The 18,176-nt window shown below is 30.8% G+C and overlaps 1 protein-coding gene across 2 annotated transcripts in view; it reads right to left on the minus strand.

The window, feature by feature from the left end:
* LOC139527996 (uncharacterized) overlaps nucleotides 1–18,176 on the minus strand; it is a 289,349-nt gene that overhangs the window by 241,412 nt on the left and 29,761 nt on the right. Inside the window, exons 2-11 of one of the 2 annotated variants that reach the window (XM_071323756.1) lie at nucleotides 15,739–15,893; nucleotides 13,171–13,261; nucleotides 12,174–12,344; nucleotides 9,900–10,013; nucleotides 6,331–6,514; nucleotides 5,184–5,362; nucleotides 3,340–3,516; nucleotides 2,615–2,786; nucleotides 1,769–1,875; nucleotides 28–174 (exon numbers count right to left, since the gene is read on the minus strand). The exons of the other annotated variant lie outside the window; for it this stretch is intronic. Of the exons in view, the coding sequence (XP_071179857.1) occupies nucleotides 28–174; nucleotides 1,769–1,875; nucleotides 2,615–2,786; nucleotides 3,340–3,516; nucleotides 5,184–5,362; nucleotides 6,331–6,514; nucleotides 9,900–10,013; nucleotides 12,174–12,344; nucleotides 13,171–13,261; nucleotides 15,739–15,891 (1,495 nt within the window). The 5' untranslated portion in view covers nucleotides 15,892–15,893. The remainder of the gene's footprint in view (nucleotides 1–27; nucleotides 175–1,768; nucleotides 1,876–2,614; nucleotides 2,787–3,339; nucleotides 3,517–5,183; nucleotides 5,363–6,330; nucleotides 6,515–9,899; nucleotides 10,014–12,173; nucleotides 12,345–13,170; nucleotides 13,262–15,738; nucleotides 15,894–18,176) is intronic. 2 annotated transcript variants of the gene reach the window in all.

Below are 18,176 nucleotides of genomic sequence, written 5' to 3' on the forward strand. Positions count from 1 at the left end.
ATTGTTTGAATAGTAAATGATGGTAACCTTTTCCAAGTATCGGGAGATGATCAGGATAAAACTGCCGTGCTACTGTGCTCTCGCATTGTAGTTCTAGTATATTGTGTTGACTTTTTTTATGATTTGCTGACCATTGCACTTGAATTGTGTCATCTTGCATTGCCAGTACTACACCTAGAATTGAAACATCATTTAGATAATATCAACAGTAAAACGAGAATGGTGCTTTGTTTTTCTACATTAAGAAGTGCAGAGAAAATCTTATCATCACAATATAATACCATATTGTTAAATCTACAACGCCTCATTTTATACAAAATTTACCAAAAGTAGACTTTTATAACATGTTTGGGTCAAAGAACAGTCAATCTGATTTGGTAAATGGTAAAATTTTGCATTCAACTGAAAATCGATAAAAATACATGTAGCATATTTATCTCTTTTAAGTTGTGAAATATTACTGATTAATTTAAATAGGACCAAAAATGTATAAAGAATAGAAATTGGACAACAATCGAACTTCTAAATTCATATTTCTTACAAAAACTGTTTTTTGTAGATGAACTTTCCCTTTTTTGGTATATCGTCGATCTCGACATTTGTGTTATACGTTTCTTCATTCAATTGCAATTCGAAATGGAATTTTAGAGGGAACAATGCAAATACCAAGAAACTTTTAAGAACGGTGGCAAACTTTTATTTTTTTTTTATATTAAACATGTTATAGCAAGTTATTGACTGTTTTTAAAGAAACAAAAAACCCATTTGATTAAGTAGTCAATTGTAATCGATACATACAAACATCAGAGTGATCGAATGCTAATTGATTGCAAAAATAGACTGCAAGTATTCGATTATAATTAGTACCTTTTGTGTTCATTCATACTAAATGTATCTTTGTAAAACAATTAATGTCCAAAATAAAGGTAACAGTACTATACCGATGTTTAAAACTCATAAATCGATAGAGAAAAAAAGCAAATCCGGGTCACAAACCGAAACCGAGGGAAACGCATTAAATATAAGAGGACAATGACGACACAACCTTACAAAAAGTAAAATCACAAAAAAAAAAACTAAACTCCGAGGATAATTCAACACGGAAAGTCCCAAATCAAATAACAAAATCAAACGCTCAATTACATCAAACGAATGGATAACAACTATCATATTCCTGAATTTGTACGGCCATTTTCATATGTAGAAAATGGTGGATTGATTAGTTATAAAAAATACCAGGCTTAAAATTTAATACACAAGACGCGTGTTTCGTCTAGATTTCATTCAGTAACGCTCACGTAAAAAAAATAGAAATCAAAACAGGCACACAATTGAAGGGCATTGTTGACCAAAAATTCCAAGGATTAAACTGTTTTAAAGCTATGTAAACCTCTCACTTATACGACAGTCGTATCAAATTATATTTTATCGACAACGATGTGGGAAAAAAACAAACAGATAAAATAGGCAAAAATGTCACAAATTGGGGTATAACAGCAACACGATATATACTGAAACCTAGAGTTATCATGCATTATCAAATTCCGAGAAGGGCTATGGTACTAAAATGATGATAGATGAATCATTGTTAGAATTGCAACATTGTAAGAATTTTCATACATTACTGATTTAATATTTTGAATTTTTCATAGGAATTGTTTTGGTATTTAACTTTTTATAGAATTAAAACATTTTCTTAAAAAAAACACCAGAGAAAGAAAAATCGAATTAAGAAAAAAACCTGGCAATCAATCAGTAACTGTGTTACCTTTTTTTCTGTTATCTTTCCGAAGCGACACTTCTGCATTCTCTTGTATGCCTAATGCAAATACATAGCCAGTCAGTTTCACATCAAACCGTGCTGGTAGTTCTTTACTGAAACGAAAAGAAAATAAATGTCTTATGAAATTTGCTTATGTCTTCATGATTTTGTAGTATTAATTTAAAAACAAAACGAACAAATGTCTACAAAACACTTTAAACGGAAAACTGAAGATTACAAATCATACATCAATTTGAAGTGAGCTTATTTTTTCAGAAAGTGTCAGCAGATTTTTTTTTTATATGTCATACCCGTCCTTTTACTTCCATAAATAGGTTGATTAAGTATAGCAAATGTATAGATGTACTTTTGCAGTTGAAAACAGCGGATTACTCGACAAAAAATCTTTTAACAGTATGCTTCTTTTCGAAAATTGTATATTGAACTTTAACTTGACTATTTAGTTTGTTAACTTTGCGCTCTTTGTTTATCAGGCGTTAGTATGGTTTTAATCAAAACTAATTTTCAATTTCTAATGTTATGTTATTGTGAATGCTTTGTGAGAATAGATACATTGTAGACATAAAAAGTTCTATTTCACTATTGTCAATTGATCAACTTGATACACTGTTGTAAATTATCATATATGTACGTTTTGTCACTTGAAACAATACATTTATTTTGTTCAACTTTTTAAGACCTGCAAAGAACATTAAGGCGTCTGGGTATCAATTTATAAGCCCGGTACCTTTGATAAATATTAAAATTATATTCAATGCGTTCAGAAGTCGTGAATAACTTAAGTATGTTTGGTCGACAACAAAATGTATGCCAACAAAAGCAAAACATTACCCTTTCGAATCCTCACTTTGAATGCGACTGAAGATGTGACTGACATTATGTTCATCAGCCATATAGCAGACTGTGCAAAGGTTGTAGCAGTCACAGTGAAGACATTTCCAACGTATGCCACGTAGAGGATACGTATAACATTCATCACATGTTACGTTCATATGCTTCACTCCTGAAACAAACAGTTAATTACATTAAAGAAATATATATAGTATCCAATATCTTATTTAGATAATCCAACGAAGAAACCTTTCAACACAAATATTAATTGCTTTTATTTTGCAAAATTTTATATTGTTTAACTTCATACACATCACATTATCATACAAGATATCCCTTTGACTGTGTTTTTGTTGGTTTTTTTGTCAAACAAGAATGATATAAAAGACCATAAAGAGTGTGTGGCATCCACCTACGACACAAAATCAGTATATAGACAGCAAAATATAACAAGGAGCAAAGATTGTTTTTAAAAGGTTTTGGAGTATAAAATTAACCTTGCATTTATTCTTTTTTAAAATTGTGAGGTGTTTGCTGCATTTCTGTGACTGATCAGTTCCATGGAATCTTTTTTATCCTTTTAATGACCTGCCACAAAAGGCGGAAAATATCAAGGAATATATCTTCCAGTTATGTTGAACACAACGCTTTATAAAACGGTTTATAACATTTAATGTATATAGTTCACATTTCAAAGTACATTAAACATCATAACTCTTCATTACCCGATGGCGCATTGTCATATAAGCGAAGGTCAAGCGGGTTAACTTTTTCTTCAGGCTTGTCCCATTTAACTTGAACTTCCTTTGTGGATTGATTTATGTTGACTATTGTACCGAAAGGTATTTCTTCTCGAGTTGTCTGTGTCTTTTTAACTACTCGAGAACCTTTTTCTATTTTATCTATAAATTGAAAAAAAAATATTTTAAGATGTCACATATCTAGAAGCGGACCGAAAGATACCAGAGGGACAATCAAACTCATAGATCGAAAATAAACTGACAACGCGATGGCTATTAAAGAAAAGACAAACAGACAAATCATAGTACACAGACACATCATAGAAAACTAAATACTAAGCAACACGAACCTTACCAAACAATAGGGGTAATCTCAGGTGCTCCGGATGTTTAAGCAGATCCTGCTCCAATTTGGCACCCGTCGTGTTTGTCATGTTCTCGCAACCTTGTAAATATTAGTAGTCTAATTAGATATGTCACATTCGTGAAAAGGGAAGGGGATTATAGTTATAACATAAGAAACATAGTATCCGATATCTTCTGTGTAACAGTTATTCCATAACGGTCAACCAACTCGTGATAGCGGCCGTAGAATTGCGAAGTGAACATCTCAATTTCACCATTTAGAACTCTTGATTTCCTTGCAAGAAGCAATCCTCTATGAAAGAAATGATTGTAGGAAATAAAAGCCCGGGAATATCGTATCAATTGGAAGATATATACTCCGAATGCAGGCGCTGCCGGAATATTGATACATATATATGTGGAAAGCTGAAATCATCTCTTTTGTCGTAAAGTTGTGTTTTCTACCGACCCTTATTACCAATTTCTAGATGTTACTCAAGATATGACGCAGACTAAACTGTATGTGTTGTATCCTTTATTTAAAGTTCTATTGCATAGATGCGTTCAACATAGTCACTAAAGTTTGAGTTATTTAGTGAGGGAAGTTCGAAACATCATCTATATAGTTAGCTCATCCTTCTAGACATGTATACAAAAATGCATACATTATGGGCTCATTTTTAATTGTTAACGATTGTCAATACAGTTATAATCTTAACTGCGCTCATTAGAGTACCTCAATGACATGAAATATATTTTTTTTTTCATTTACGCCTATAACATTTCTCCATATATACAGCTAAAAAATAATCGTAGAAAAAATAAATTTAAATCATTGAAATATATTGTAACGGCAAGTTGAATGTTGTTATATTAAAATACAATATCAAAAACAGTTACTTAAGCGTTTCGCACATTTAGGAAAAGGAAATAATTGATAGTTTAATGAATATAGATATTACCTTTATTGGTATTGATATTTGATATATATGGGCGTTACACGTGTCGTAAAGGCAACAGTAGAATACCGACTTTCAATGGTCATAAATGCATTGAGCGAAAACAAATCCGGGTCACAAACTAAAACCGAGGGAAATACATTCTGTATAAGGGTAAAACAACAGAACAGTAGAAACACTGAACTACAACAATACCAAACGTTGTAATACCAAATACATTAAGATGAGCTAGTTGAAAACAACTGCTATATTCTTGACTTGGTACAGAACATTTTAAGAAAAAAAACCATGCCTAATGAATTAAGCAGCTAATTCACTCATGTTAACGCTTGCCCAAATTCTAGTACACTTACAAAGAAGGATTTTAAGCTGTGAAATGAATTGGATGCCTTGTTGTTAGACATATTCTCATATGTATATATTGAATTGTATGCTGAACTTTTCCACAAAATGAAGTCATCTTTTCTACTTTCCTATATATATATAGTAGACAGGTACTAGTAAAAAATTATTATTGGTATATACCTGTTAGATAATTGCCGATTACACGTAGTTTATAAAGCTGCACTTTTTCCTCAGGCTGCTTGTCCCAACGAACACGAGCTGTTTGTCTTGTTATGTTGACCTTTACTATTGTACCTACATAACTTTTGTCTTCAGATGTCCATAATATTTTAATAACTCTTGATCCTTCTTCTTTTGCTCTATCAAGAGATCAATTATTCTTAAATGCTATATTTGACTGTAAGTAAAACTGTGAGAGTTGATTTCTTGACTTTTTAAGTTTAATAATAAGTTATTCCATTCACGTTTGTGCCAAGTGGTAGCCAAATTAATTTCAATTTAAACTAATACAAAATACACTTTTTTGTCAAACAAACATTATGTTTTGACTGGCTGCTACATTTTCTAATTTTAGGTAGACGTCTTTAACCATTTAATTAGTGAGAACTCACGGTATTCCCGGCAAAGTCTGTTATAGAAATACAGAGTAAAAATTCAATTGAAACAGAAGTAACTAACTCAATTGAATTGTAGTTTAAACAAGCAGTGGCAATAGTAATTCTAAATAATGAAACACACACAAGAATGTATAAGCTACGGTTTGTCAATTACGACCACCAAATTTGGTTTAAAAGGATTATTTCTTCTTCGTAGTCAACTGGTAAATTGTATACCTTTGAGGCGCCCTCATATAGACTATTAATATCAATATGAAACACATATATATGTATTTCAACTAAACCATGACAAATATGATCAACACCATTACAATATCTAGACACTTAAAACTAACTTTCCAATTGCCTAACCAAACCAAATCAATTTCAATATTTTAGTTACCCTATATATTCAAACATCTTCTTTGATTTCTATTTGTTTACTTAAAAGTATTGGAACCAATCGTTCATGGAAGTAACCTAACTTAACTATGATCTACTTATTCAAACTATGACAACCAGACTATGACAAAATCAAAATATACCACGATATGACGACGTCACTACCCGTAATTAATAGTCGTTGTCAATTAGACGACATAATGTACATTTTAATACGCAGACTTGGTTATATATTTTTTCTTTGAATCTTTTCGCAAAACTAGAAACCATCATTTTCTCTGGATAACAAAAGCCACAATCAAGAAATAAATAATCTAGATGAGTAATACCTGTTGGCGCATGGTTGACTATACTCTAAACGTATATCATGAAGATTAACTTTTTCTTCAATCTGGTCCCATTGGACATACACTTCTCTTCTTAATGTCTTTACCATAACTATTGTACCTAAAGGCTTTTCTTCTTTGGGTATCCATGATTTTTTTACTACTCTTGAACCTTGTTTTATTTTTTCTATGAATTTCAAGATCCGGAAAAGTCAAATATAAGCATGTCAAGTTTAATTTTTGTCAATGTACAAGCGTTAGTTCCTGGAATTTTTAGGTTGAATATAACCACATGATACAGTTGCGTCATTTAACTTCGAAGTGGAATGCAATTAGGTTTACACTGATACAAAATACACTATGAAATTAGTTTTTTTAAAGTTGTTTTTTTTTTTCTCCAAAAAAGTAGATAGGATATATGAGACTGATTTGCCAAAAGAAATTGAATGATAACAAACATTAGATAAACATAATACAATACGTAAAGTAAAACAACTCTCACCAGTGGCACTTAATTCAGTACTATATACATTTTTTGTAGATGACTAAAATTACAGCCAAAAAAGTATGAGTAAATACAACAAATGTGAAAGGGATGTTAAATAAAGGCAACAGTAGTATGCCGCTGTTCAAAACTCGTAAATTGACGGAGAAAAAAAAATCGTGGTAACAAACTAAAACTGAGGGAAACGCATTAAATATAAGAGGAGAATAACGTCACAACATTAAAATGAAACACACACAGAAACAGACTAACATTTGTATACACTTCAAGATTATAAAAAAAACGTTTTTTTTCTAAAGTGAACATTGATTGGTTAAATATTTCTCAGTCATGTCCTGTTTTTGAATTTGTTTGTTAGCTTTTTGGTCATGAATGTTTGTCTCTAATATTTAATTAACTGTGCATTTGTATTCAGATATCGCAGATCAAATTTATTCGTTCATTGTTTAATCATACGTTTTTTGATTGAGTTAAGTCTGCCAATTGATATTTTATCGTATGTTTTTCTTTGTTGTGATGTTATGCTATTGTTTCAGAAAAAGGGAGAAGGTTTGGATCCATTAAAACGTTTAATCCCGCTGCAAATGTTTGCACCTGTCCTAAGTCAGGAATCTGATGTACAGTAGTTGTCGTTTGTTTATGTAATATATACGTGTTTCTCGTTTCTCGTTTTGTTTATATAGATTAGACCGTTGGTTTTCCCGTTTGAATGGTTTTACACTAGTAATTTTGGGGCCCTTTATAGCTTGTTGTTCGGTGTGAGCTAAGGCTCCGTGTTGAAGGCCGTACTTTAACCTATAATGGTTTACTTTTTAAATTGTTATTTGTATGGAGAGTTGTCTCATTGGCACTCACACCACATCTTCCTATATCTATATATAAGCATTAAACAAAATCCGATAACAATAACAAATATAACATCAAAACCAAAAACAAGAATTTTGGATAAAAAAGTACCGTGACACGTCTTATAGTAATGTGAATTCACACTCAAATATAAGAGAAAACAAACGACACAACGGAAACACAATGTTAAAATGTAACACACACAGAAACGAACTATGATATAACAATGTTGCCTACTTATATCTTAATTTGAATTTGGCATTCAAAAGTGACCTTGCAGTGTTTTATAGAGACATAATAATCAAAACTGTAAGTGTTAGTTACAACTTTCCAACATTCAAGTGGTGTAAAATTTATCCTTTCTTTTGCCATGGATTCTATCTCAAAAAGGGTTCTACAGTGATCCATAGTCCTTAAAGGGATATGAGATATAGAAAATATAGAAAAATCTAATATATTATTTGTATTGCTCAATCATTAATGAAATTCAAGTAGTGAACTAATAATTCGCTTTTAGCAGCAAGTATGGTTCAATTTTGTCAAATAAAGAAAAGAAAAAATATTGATTATGAATTATTCACTTGCAAGTGAATAATTTGCCCTCATTGAATCCGTATATATGTGAACTTAGCTTGGGACGGATAACAAGTGAATTGTATGCGTAAAGTTATTTAAAGGAAAAGAATTTCAACATTGAACGATAAATGATTTGAATGAATGATTCGATCCACAAAAAAACCATTTGTATAGAAGTAAAAACGATGATAAACCTTAATTTTATCATCTATAATATGAAATCAATTAAACCTATACATATCCAACAACACGCATTTGCTTAATCTATTTGTATCTATATTTATGTTTACATTGATTATATGGTCATCGGACGATTTTTGAGGTCAACTCGATATTTAATTGGATGGCATATAGAATAAAATACACAAAAAACGGAGCTACATGTTATCATGCACATGCCCTGTTAATTGCCTATTTCAGACTTTTAATAGTTTTGATAAATGCTTTACATTGTTATAAATTAGATATGAGAATTTTATTAAAATCGGTGAACATGAATTTGACAGTCAGTGCCCCTTTACGTTTACATTCAGTATCACAATGTTCAAATTTTAAACCTATTGACAAAGTTACAGATCCTTGTATACGTGGGATCTATCTTTTTAATGTGTACAAGTTTCTTGTATGTTCTTTTTAAAGGGCACGAATTCGTGTTTTGTTTTACCATAAACCAAAATATTTGAAATCCAAAACTAATTCAAATTTGAAGACCCGATCAAACCAGAATGAACATATAGAGTAGTAAAAGTCAGACAAGGAATAAGAGCAAGAGGGCGACATCATATGTTTGAAACATCATATTTTAATAACATGTTATCCTATTTTCATATCCCATATAATTACTATAGACAAACTGACTTGGCATTCTTGTATACTAGTCAGAACAACTCACTAAATTGACAAGTCTTATCTTTAGTCTTTTCGCTTTTCGTCTTAACACTAATCATCGATGACACTTGAATCGAAACTCATTCTGATTAAAATACAGGTTCTAAGTGTATGCTTTGCATACAAAAATCTATCTTACAACGCTCTAATCGATTATTCTGTTATTAAAAAAAAATCCTATGATTTGACCTAGACAGAACCCGCTTTGATCTTAAACTAACATGTTCTCAATTTGTTTCTAACATTATAATTATTGCTATTTTTTATATAAGTGGATGAAAAGGCAGACCTTCATATTTATTGAATTGTATGCTTTACCGTAACATTAAAGAATACATAAAATCATCTAGTAATTACCATAGACAAACTGATTTGGCATTCCTCTATACTGGTCAAAACAACTCACTAAATAGACAAGGCTGATCATCATATTTATTGAACATATAGAGGAGCAAAAGTCAGACAAGGAATAAGAGCAAGAGGGCGACATCATATGTTTGAAACATCATATTTTAATAACATGTTATCCTATTTTCATATCCCATATAATTACTATAGACACACTGACTTGGCATTCCTCTATACTGGTAAAAACAACTCACTAAATAGACAAGGCTGATCATCATATTTATTGAATTGTATGCTTTACCTTAACATTTTCGAATACCCGAAATCATCTATTTCATTTAAGCTCTCTGTTTTACAACAACGACGAGTTCGCAATCAAAATAGAAAAGAAAAGAAAAAAAGTGCATACTTATTGGCGCATTGTCTAATAAACGTAGGTTAACGTTTTTTCCAACCTGCATCTCGCTTACTGTACTGCTTGGAATGATAGTCCGCGACATTAAAACTACTCTTGAACTCTTTTCTATAAAAATACATTCATTATTAATATAATTATGTAAAAACAAATCAAATATGCAATTTTATTAAAATGAAGATAAAAGAGACATGTAATTTGAAAATTAAAATTTCATCACTAATCTAAAATATGCTAAAAATATAATTTTTGTTTGTATCCATCTGTGTTTAATGTCGTATAACTCTTTTCTATAAAAAAAATACATTCATCCGAAAATGCTTAATATAATTCTGTAAAAACAAAACAACATGCAATTTTATTAAAATGAAGATAAAAAAAGACAAGTTTTGTCTATCTGATGAGTTAAACCTTTTTCAAGTGATTTTTATAGTTCGTTCTTATGTTGTACAGTTATACCGCTGCCCCAGGTTAGGGGAGGGTTGTTATCCCCCTAACATGTTTAACCCCGCCACATTATTTATGTTTGTGCCTGTCCCAAGTCAAGAGCCTGTAATTGACTGGTTGTTGTTTGTTTATGTGTTACCTATTTGTTTTTCGTTCATTTTTTTGTATAAATAAGGCCGTTATTTTTCTCGTTTGAATTGTTTTACATTGTCTTATCGGGGCCTTTTATAGCTGACTATGCAGTATGGGCTTTCCTCATTGTTTAAGGCCGTATGATGAACTACCTATAGTAGTTAATGTCTGTCATTTTGGTATCTTGTGGACAGTTGTCTCATTGGAAATCATACCATATCTTCTTTTTATATGTAATTTGAAGATTAAAATTTCATCACTAATTTAAAATATGATAAAAATATAATTTTTGTTTGTATTCATCTGTGTTTAATGACGTATAAAGATTTGATAAAATAGATAATTATATCTTATTTTGTCTAAGATGATTCCACCACGAATCAATCAACATTTAATTCAGCTCTGTACCAACAAAAACTTCATTCTTGTATTTTTTTTAAATTTTTTATTGTATGGATAACTGAAAATGAATGCTCAACAAAGAGAGTACAGCTATAAGATGTATAAGAGATTACAATCGATTACATTTGATGTAACGAGATAGGGTTTAGCACAACAATAAAGTCAAACAAACTATAACTTTGTACTTATCGTTTAAAAAAAAGGCAACAGGTAAAACAATGTCCTACAGTGAAGCCAAAGTTATAGCAGTTATATAATATACCAAAACGGTTGTGCACAAGGAGACAGTAATTGTTGGGGGTTTTTTTTAAATTTTTTCTAAATTTTTTAGACCTCATTTTGAGAAACAGCCTTACAAGTAAAGGAGTAGGTCCGGTAAGGGCCGATTTTGGCCCCAAATTTCAGTTTCATCTAACGAGATATTTAGGACACTATTTAAACACTTAAGTGTCTATTTCAATTGATTCGATTAGTTTATGTTTAAGATTTTAACTGATTCAGTCATTAAAAACGCTCCGATTGAAGCTTAAATATGAAAAATCTATCAAACATGCCAAAAAACGTAACTTTCCAGATGGTTTTCATCAAAAATGAAAGTGGCCGCATCCGTGTTCATCCTCAACCTTTATATATGTTATGTATTATCATCAAAAACAACTTACATTTCAATATCATGAATGAACACGAATGCGGCCACTTTCATTTAAGACGGAAACCGTCTAAAATTTAACTAAAATGCTATAATTGTGAATATTTCAGTAATTTAGCATGACTGTTTGATGCTTGTACACGATATATGTGCATTGTATTGTCAAAAACAGCACATATTTATGTAACAGAAGCATTCTACTTTCCAAAAAAATAGCTAAAAGATTACATTTTCACAATTTTGCAAAACTGCTAAATTTTGGGGCCAAAAAGGGGTCTTACTGAACCTACTTAGTTGAAATTTGTATACTTTATGCTGACCTTTGGAAAATGAATAAAAAAACCATCCGTAATATTTACTGTTCATTAAATTAATGACAGAATGACAAAAGAACAATATCAAAACCCTAGAGGAGACACCATTGTGGCGAAATAAACAAATAAAAAGTTGTATAAAATATTACAGTTGTAAATTACTTCGCAAAAAAACGAAGAAAACTAAAGATTGAGGACCAAGTAACAGACACGAAACGGTGGTCAACACGCGTGCCTCGGGATGGTCAACAGGTCCTGCTATTGTTGAAATCTGATATAAACATATTTCACGATAAAAAGTTAAACAATCTAATTGATGAATACCTGTTGCTGCAACTAAGCGTAGATCACGAAGGTTCACTTTTTCTTCAATTTTGTCCCATTGAACATGTACTTCTTTTCCTGATCTTTTCACTTTGACTATTGTGCCTAACTGCATATCTTCCTTTGGTGTCCATGATGTTTTAACAACTCTCGATTGTTGTTTGATTTTTTCTATAAATGTAAGAAGTTATTCAAAAATTCCAATCTTAATTGCAAATATTGTTAACATGTATATGTTTTTTTTTTTGTGTTGTCTGTTTTCTAAGTTGGATACTTTGAAGATATAAATTTTGTGTTAAAACGTGTATTTCTTACATAAGACGATTTTCAGACAAAGTTTATACTCCTTTTTCTTGTAAACATTTTTAACATCATCCTTCGCCTTTTTTTAAAGACAACACTATATGAAATTCAGAAGAGAGCAGGAAAATGTAACGCAAGGAATGATTTTGGTCAATGAAGTACTGACATCCCACACGTTAGTTACATAACAATAATCAACAGGAAAAGAATAAACCTGCTAACAATTAAAAAATGGTGTACACATATATTACATAAGTTTTTAACCTGAAACGGTACCGGTAAAGAAAATAATTCGACAAATTCAAAAACTGGAATCTTGATAACTTTATATTGAAAATAGTTAAATCATAAAAATACTGAACTCAGAGGAAAATCAAATCGAAAAGTCTCTAATCACATGGAAAAATCAAATGACAAACAAATAAAAAACAGACATGTTATAATTCGGTATTTTGAGACATTCATGATGATTAATTTGATAAAAACCTAATGTTACCATAGTTCTACCTTTTCTTTAAATTTACCAATTACTTATTCAAAGTGACCATTTTAAATTTACCACAAAAGGGTATTTTTAATCGATGTCATACTCAAATCTTATAAACGTTATAAGATAAAACACACATTTTTAGAATGCAAAAACAATCCTATATGTGTATATATGAATACAAACATTAATTACAAAGACACTTACCTCCAGCATAGCGATCAGTAATTCGTTCACCAGCAAAAGTAAAAAAATGTGATAAATAACCCTGTACTCGTGGTTTATCTTGAATTTCTGTCTATCAAAAAATTTACTTTAATAGACATTATTTTCCGATTATCTTAACCATTGCATGTATTACTTTAAAAATATATGAACGTAAATCAAACAGAATTACATAATATCTCTTAAATTACAAACCGTCTTCCCATTCTCAATTCTATTAAGTACCTGTCCCAAGTCAAGTGTCTGTAATAAAGTGTGTGTAGTTGGTTCAATAATGTCTGTCATATTAGTTTGCTAAGTGAACTTAGTGTATCTTTTTGTTACAATTGGCTATCAATGAGCCGATGGCAAGTGCGATGAAACTTTTATATCGAATATTTGAGTCAATTGTTGTTTGCTAGTAGTTTTATTTTTTGTGTTTTGAAATAAAAGAGGGACGAAAGATACCAGAGGGACAGTCAAACGCATAAATCGAAAATAAACTGACAACGCCATGGCTAAAAATGGAAAGGACAAACAGACAAACAATAGTACACATGACACAACATAGAACACTAAAGAATAAACAATACGAACCCTACCAATCTATTGGGTTATCTATTGGGTATGCCGTTCATAACTATTTTTTAAGATTTATTGAGCTTTCTGAGATTCTGGAAGGATTGGACGCTCCAAATATATATAAAACATTCCATATTCCTTGAATGCCTATTAAAAGCCAGTAGCATGTACTGCAGTAGTTTTTGTTGGTCCATGCTACTCAAATATGTTGGTTGTTTTTCGTTACTGATATGACTATAAATTTTGTAATTTTCTCGTTGCATTGTTTTACGTGTTTTTAAAATGTCGGGGCCTTGTACTGCAAACAATTTTGGTTTTTGTAATATTTGCAAGGTGTACGGTGCACCACAGATATAGATCTGGTATACAATAATTCACTATTTGCAAAATTTACTTTGTAAAATGAAAACATCAAAAACGAAATAAGTTGCACACATATATATTTTCAACAGTGACAAAAGCACAATTCTATAAGAGAGCTAGTTTCTAATTGTTTGTAGAGTAATACTTTGTATAAATAATCGTGTCCATGAACTAATCTGAGCAAAACTTTCTACAATTAGTGCCTATATCAAATTTCTATAATTATTTTCTATGTTTGAATTCTTTATTATAAGGTAAATCGCTGTGTATACGATATATGCAATTTTATGTCCATTTAACATGTTTAAATGTTTGTCTTAAATTACAAGCTTATTTTGTTATTGCTTTTCCATGTTTGTTAATGCATGATTTGCTGATTCATAAGTATATTACATGTTACGCTAATATATATAATTATTTTGAATTATGCATATTATCTTTAACTGTTAAAACATGATTTAACCTTTTCTCGGTAGATTATTCTGTGGTTTATAATCAGCTTTTAAACACCTATTTATTTGAAAGGATTTTTCCAACGTTATCAATATGTGTCTATCGTGTAACGTATCAAATGCAGTTAAACTTTGGGGGCACAACCTGTTGAATCTGTAAAACCCTGATTATCTTATGTCCTTTCTTGTCTATTTATACTGTTGTCGTCTACTGTTATTGGTCAAGTACTCCTTACTGTTTTTGTGCTTCCGATATGCAATTATAGTCGGTCTTGGTAAATAGATCTCTAGAAATTGTGTCATTTTAAATCAACTGCCAATGTTTTCTTATTTGCCTTCCCATTTGTTTGAACGATATGTTCTTTCTATAAGACATTCTTGAATGTTAAGTCTTTCCTGTACGATTAATTGTATTTTTTAATGGCGTTTGTTGACTCTATTTGTGGTCATACGAATACAAAACTCTCTATCGTGATTTTAGTAAACACAAGTGTGAATTCATGTGCTTGTGAAGATAAGATTCAGATTGGTATTGAGTTGATGATAATCTCTCACCTATAGTGAATTTCTTTAAAATATTATTCAATCTCCTTTTTTAGAAGTTTTTTTCCCATTGCGAAAAAAAGTCTTATCAGAGATGACATTTATCGGAAGTAAATTATGATGGTAAATCGATCTCCTTTTCTAGAAGGCTTTTTTTTCTAATTTCGAGATATCTTCAAGTATGTATATTAGGTATATAATAATTGTAAATCAATCTCCTTTTGGAGGCAAACATATATATGCATATAACTAATACATATCGAGACCTGGAATTAGTTATATAAATTAAATACGGACACGAAATAACATCTCCTATAGACCATGATATTACAAAGTTTTGCTGGGATTGGTTCATGGATATGATTACTTTTAAAACCTGGACATGATTGTTCATAAATTTGGCTTGATTGCTTTATTTGAATAAACTGTTACCAAAAACAAGGTTATTCAGATTGATACTTGCAAACAATATGCATAGACCGAGTTAAACATGTATACATTTTATTCTGATTATGGTACAAAGCATAATGTAATAAGCTCTAGGAAGAACAATTAAAGGAACTAAAAAAATGGATGAATTGCATGAACTCGAAAAGGAGTAAAAGGACATACAATATAGAAATTAACATACAGAAATAAGGTCATGTGTATAGTAGTCTTGTTCTTTTGCGACTGGCCTTGCTTGCAAGATGTCGTCAAACCCGCTTGTTCTCGATGTTTCACCAGGAGAAATATTTGATGTCTCCGTTTTAAAATCATCTTTTGAACTCGAAACTGCTGTCATACCTATAAATTGAATAATGTTTATTCTATTTGAATGTTTCACAAATACAATATAATCATAGTTGCAAAAAGGAATATGAAACGTAACAACCTGTGTGATACATATATGTGTCATATCCAAATCGTTAAAGTCTTGAAATAGTGTTGATCTTTGTATAGACAATACATTCTCAGGTCGTTGCACATTATTCAAATGAACTTGATTATTATAATAGTATATGTCTAGATTATGGCAGATAAAATTTCAAGGACAATTTATCGTAATTCCATCAAATTAATCTTGTCGACAGGGTACAAATCATATTTTTAATGCTATACACTTCAATATATTTCAGACATATTCAAGTGACCAGGAACATAATTAGAAAGACATTTATAATTCCAGGTGGACAATAGGTGTTGTTTACCTAATAAACTATGCATTTGTTTAGTAATTCTTTATTCTTAACTTCAATAAAAATACAAGTAGAAATTATCTAGCTTTAAAAAATAAATATGTATATATTTGTTAACTATTCGTAGGGATGTAAACACACGTATTAATATGCTTAATGATGTAACCATTTAATTAACGAGTGATTGCCCAAACTTAAAAATACAAGGCTAATAAGTGAGTATGATAGTGGCGCTTGTCATATACATAACGCTTATTAAAATAAGACTGTTGATGGAAAGAAATTATGAACAAATAGCTTATCTATATATTAAGATTGCTACCGAGACTAGACTGTTTTTCTAAGTTTTCTGTCATGAATAGTATTTCGGTTTTTGGCAATAGCATTATCGTTATCTATTTAAACGCAATAAAAATGAAAATAAAAGTCAAATATTTGACTTTGATCATTCCTGATGCTGGTTCATCCATTTCAGCGCATCAAAAGAGGAACGAAAGATATCAAAAGGGACAGTCAAACTTATAAATCGAAAATAAACTGACAACGCCATGGCTAAAAATGAAAAAGACAAACAGACAAACAATAGTACACATGACACAACATAGATAACTAAAGAACAAACAACACGAACCCTGCCAAACACTAACAAATTCGGTAAGTAGTCTCATTCGGTAGGTCACATTCATGAAAGGGATGGGGATTGTAGTTACAACGTAAGGAACATATCCGATATCATTTGTGAAACGTTTATTCCATAACGGTCAACCAACTCGTGATGGCGTCCGTAAAAATTACGAAGGGATGATTTTAACTTCACCTTTTGGAACTCTTAGTTTAATAGTTTCCTTGTGAGCAGCAACCCTCTATTAAGAAAATTATGATAGGAAATGCAAGCACGGAAATATCGTATCAATTGGGAGATATATACCCCTTATGCAGGTGCTGCCTGAATGTTGCTACTTAGAAATGGAAAGTTCACAATTGGAAAGCTGAAATCATCTCTTTTGTCGTAAAGTTTTGTCTTACCTCATTGTCCATTTCTAGATGTACGTTAAATATGAGACCGACTTAACTGTATCTGTAGTATCCTTTATCTCTAGTTCGATGGAATAGATGCGTTCCATATAGTCACCAAATTTTGAATCATTTAGTGAAATAGCATCATCTATATAGCGGAAAGTAGAGTTAAAGGATATCGCTAACTTCTTATCTTTCTTCCTCAGAAGTTCCTGCATGAAGTCAGCCTCATAATAATAAAGAAACAAGTCGGCAAGTAGAGGGACACAATTTGTTCCCATTGGAATGCCGACATGTATATAATTTGTAATGTGTTGTTTAAGCAAACAGGCAAATTTCCTTTAGAAAAAGTATTTAAACCAGCTAAAAAGATCAGTTTAATGCAGACAGTTTACGTTTGATAAATATAAAAAAAATAAAACAAATATGCAACAATTATTTTTAACATACACTAAAAGTCACATTAATAAATAGCTTTAATAAATTTCAACCTTGTAAATCGATTAGAAAATGTAAACCAGTTGCAATTGAGCATATGACTGACTCTTCCTATTTTATGCCATTATGTTGTGGTGTATTTAAAGGTTTTATCAGTTATGCACACAATGTCAATATGGCGGTTAATTGTAAAGTTTTTATCTACATTCTACTGACCGAATAATATTGATATAAGTAACATTGTAGCTATTAACATTTTCAGGTTCACGAACAAACATGTCAGAAAATAATATCTTAAGATCTGTTCTGTCTAGCTTTTCTTTCAAAGGTTTACTAATATGCTTAAATATGCAATAAAAAAGCTTTTGAAAAAAAGATTTTAAACATTATACGGTTGTTACCCATATATATATGATAAAGAAACATCTATTTAAAG

The sequence above is a fragment of the Mytilus edulis genome, chromosome 6, assembly GCF_963676685.1.
Source record: "Mytilus edulis chromosome 6, xbMytEdul2.2, whole genome shotgun sequence".
Taxonomy (NCBI): domain Eukaryota; kingdom Metazoa; phylum Mollusca; class Bivalvia; order Mytilida; family Mytilidae; genus Mytilus; species Mytilus edulis.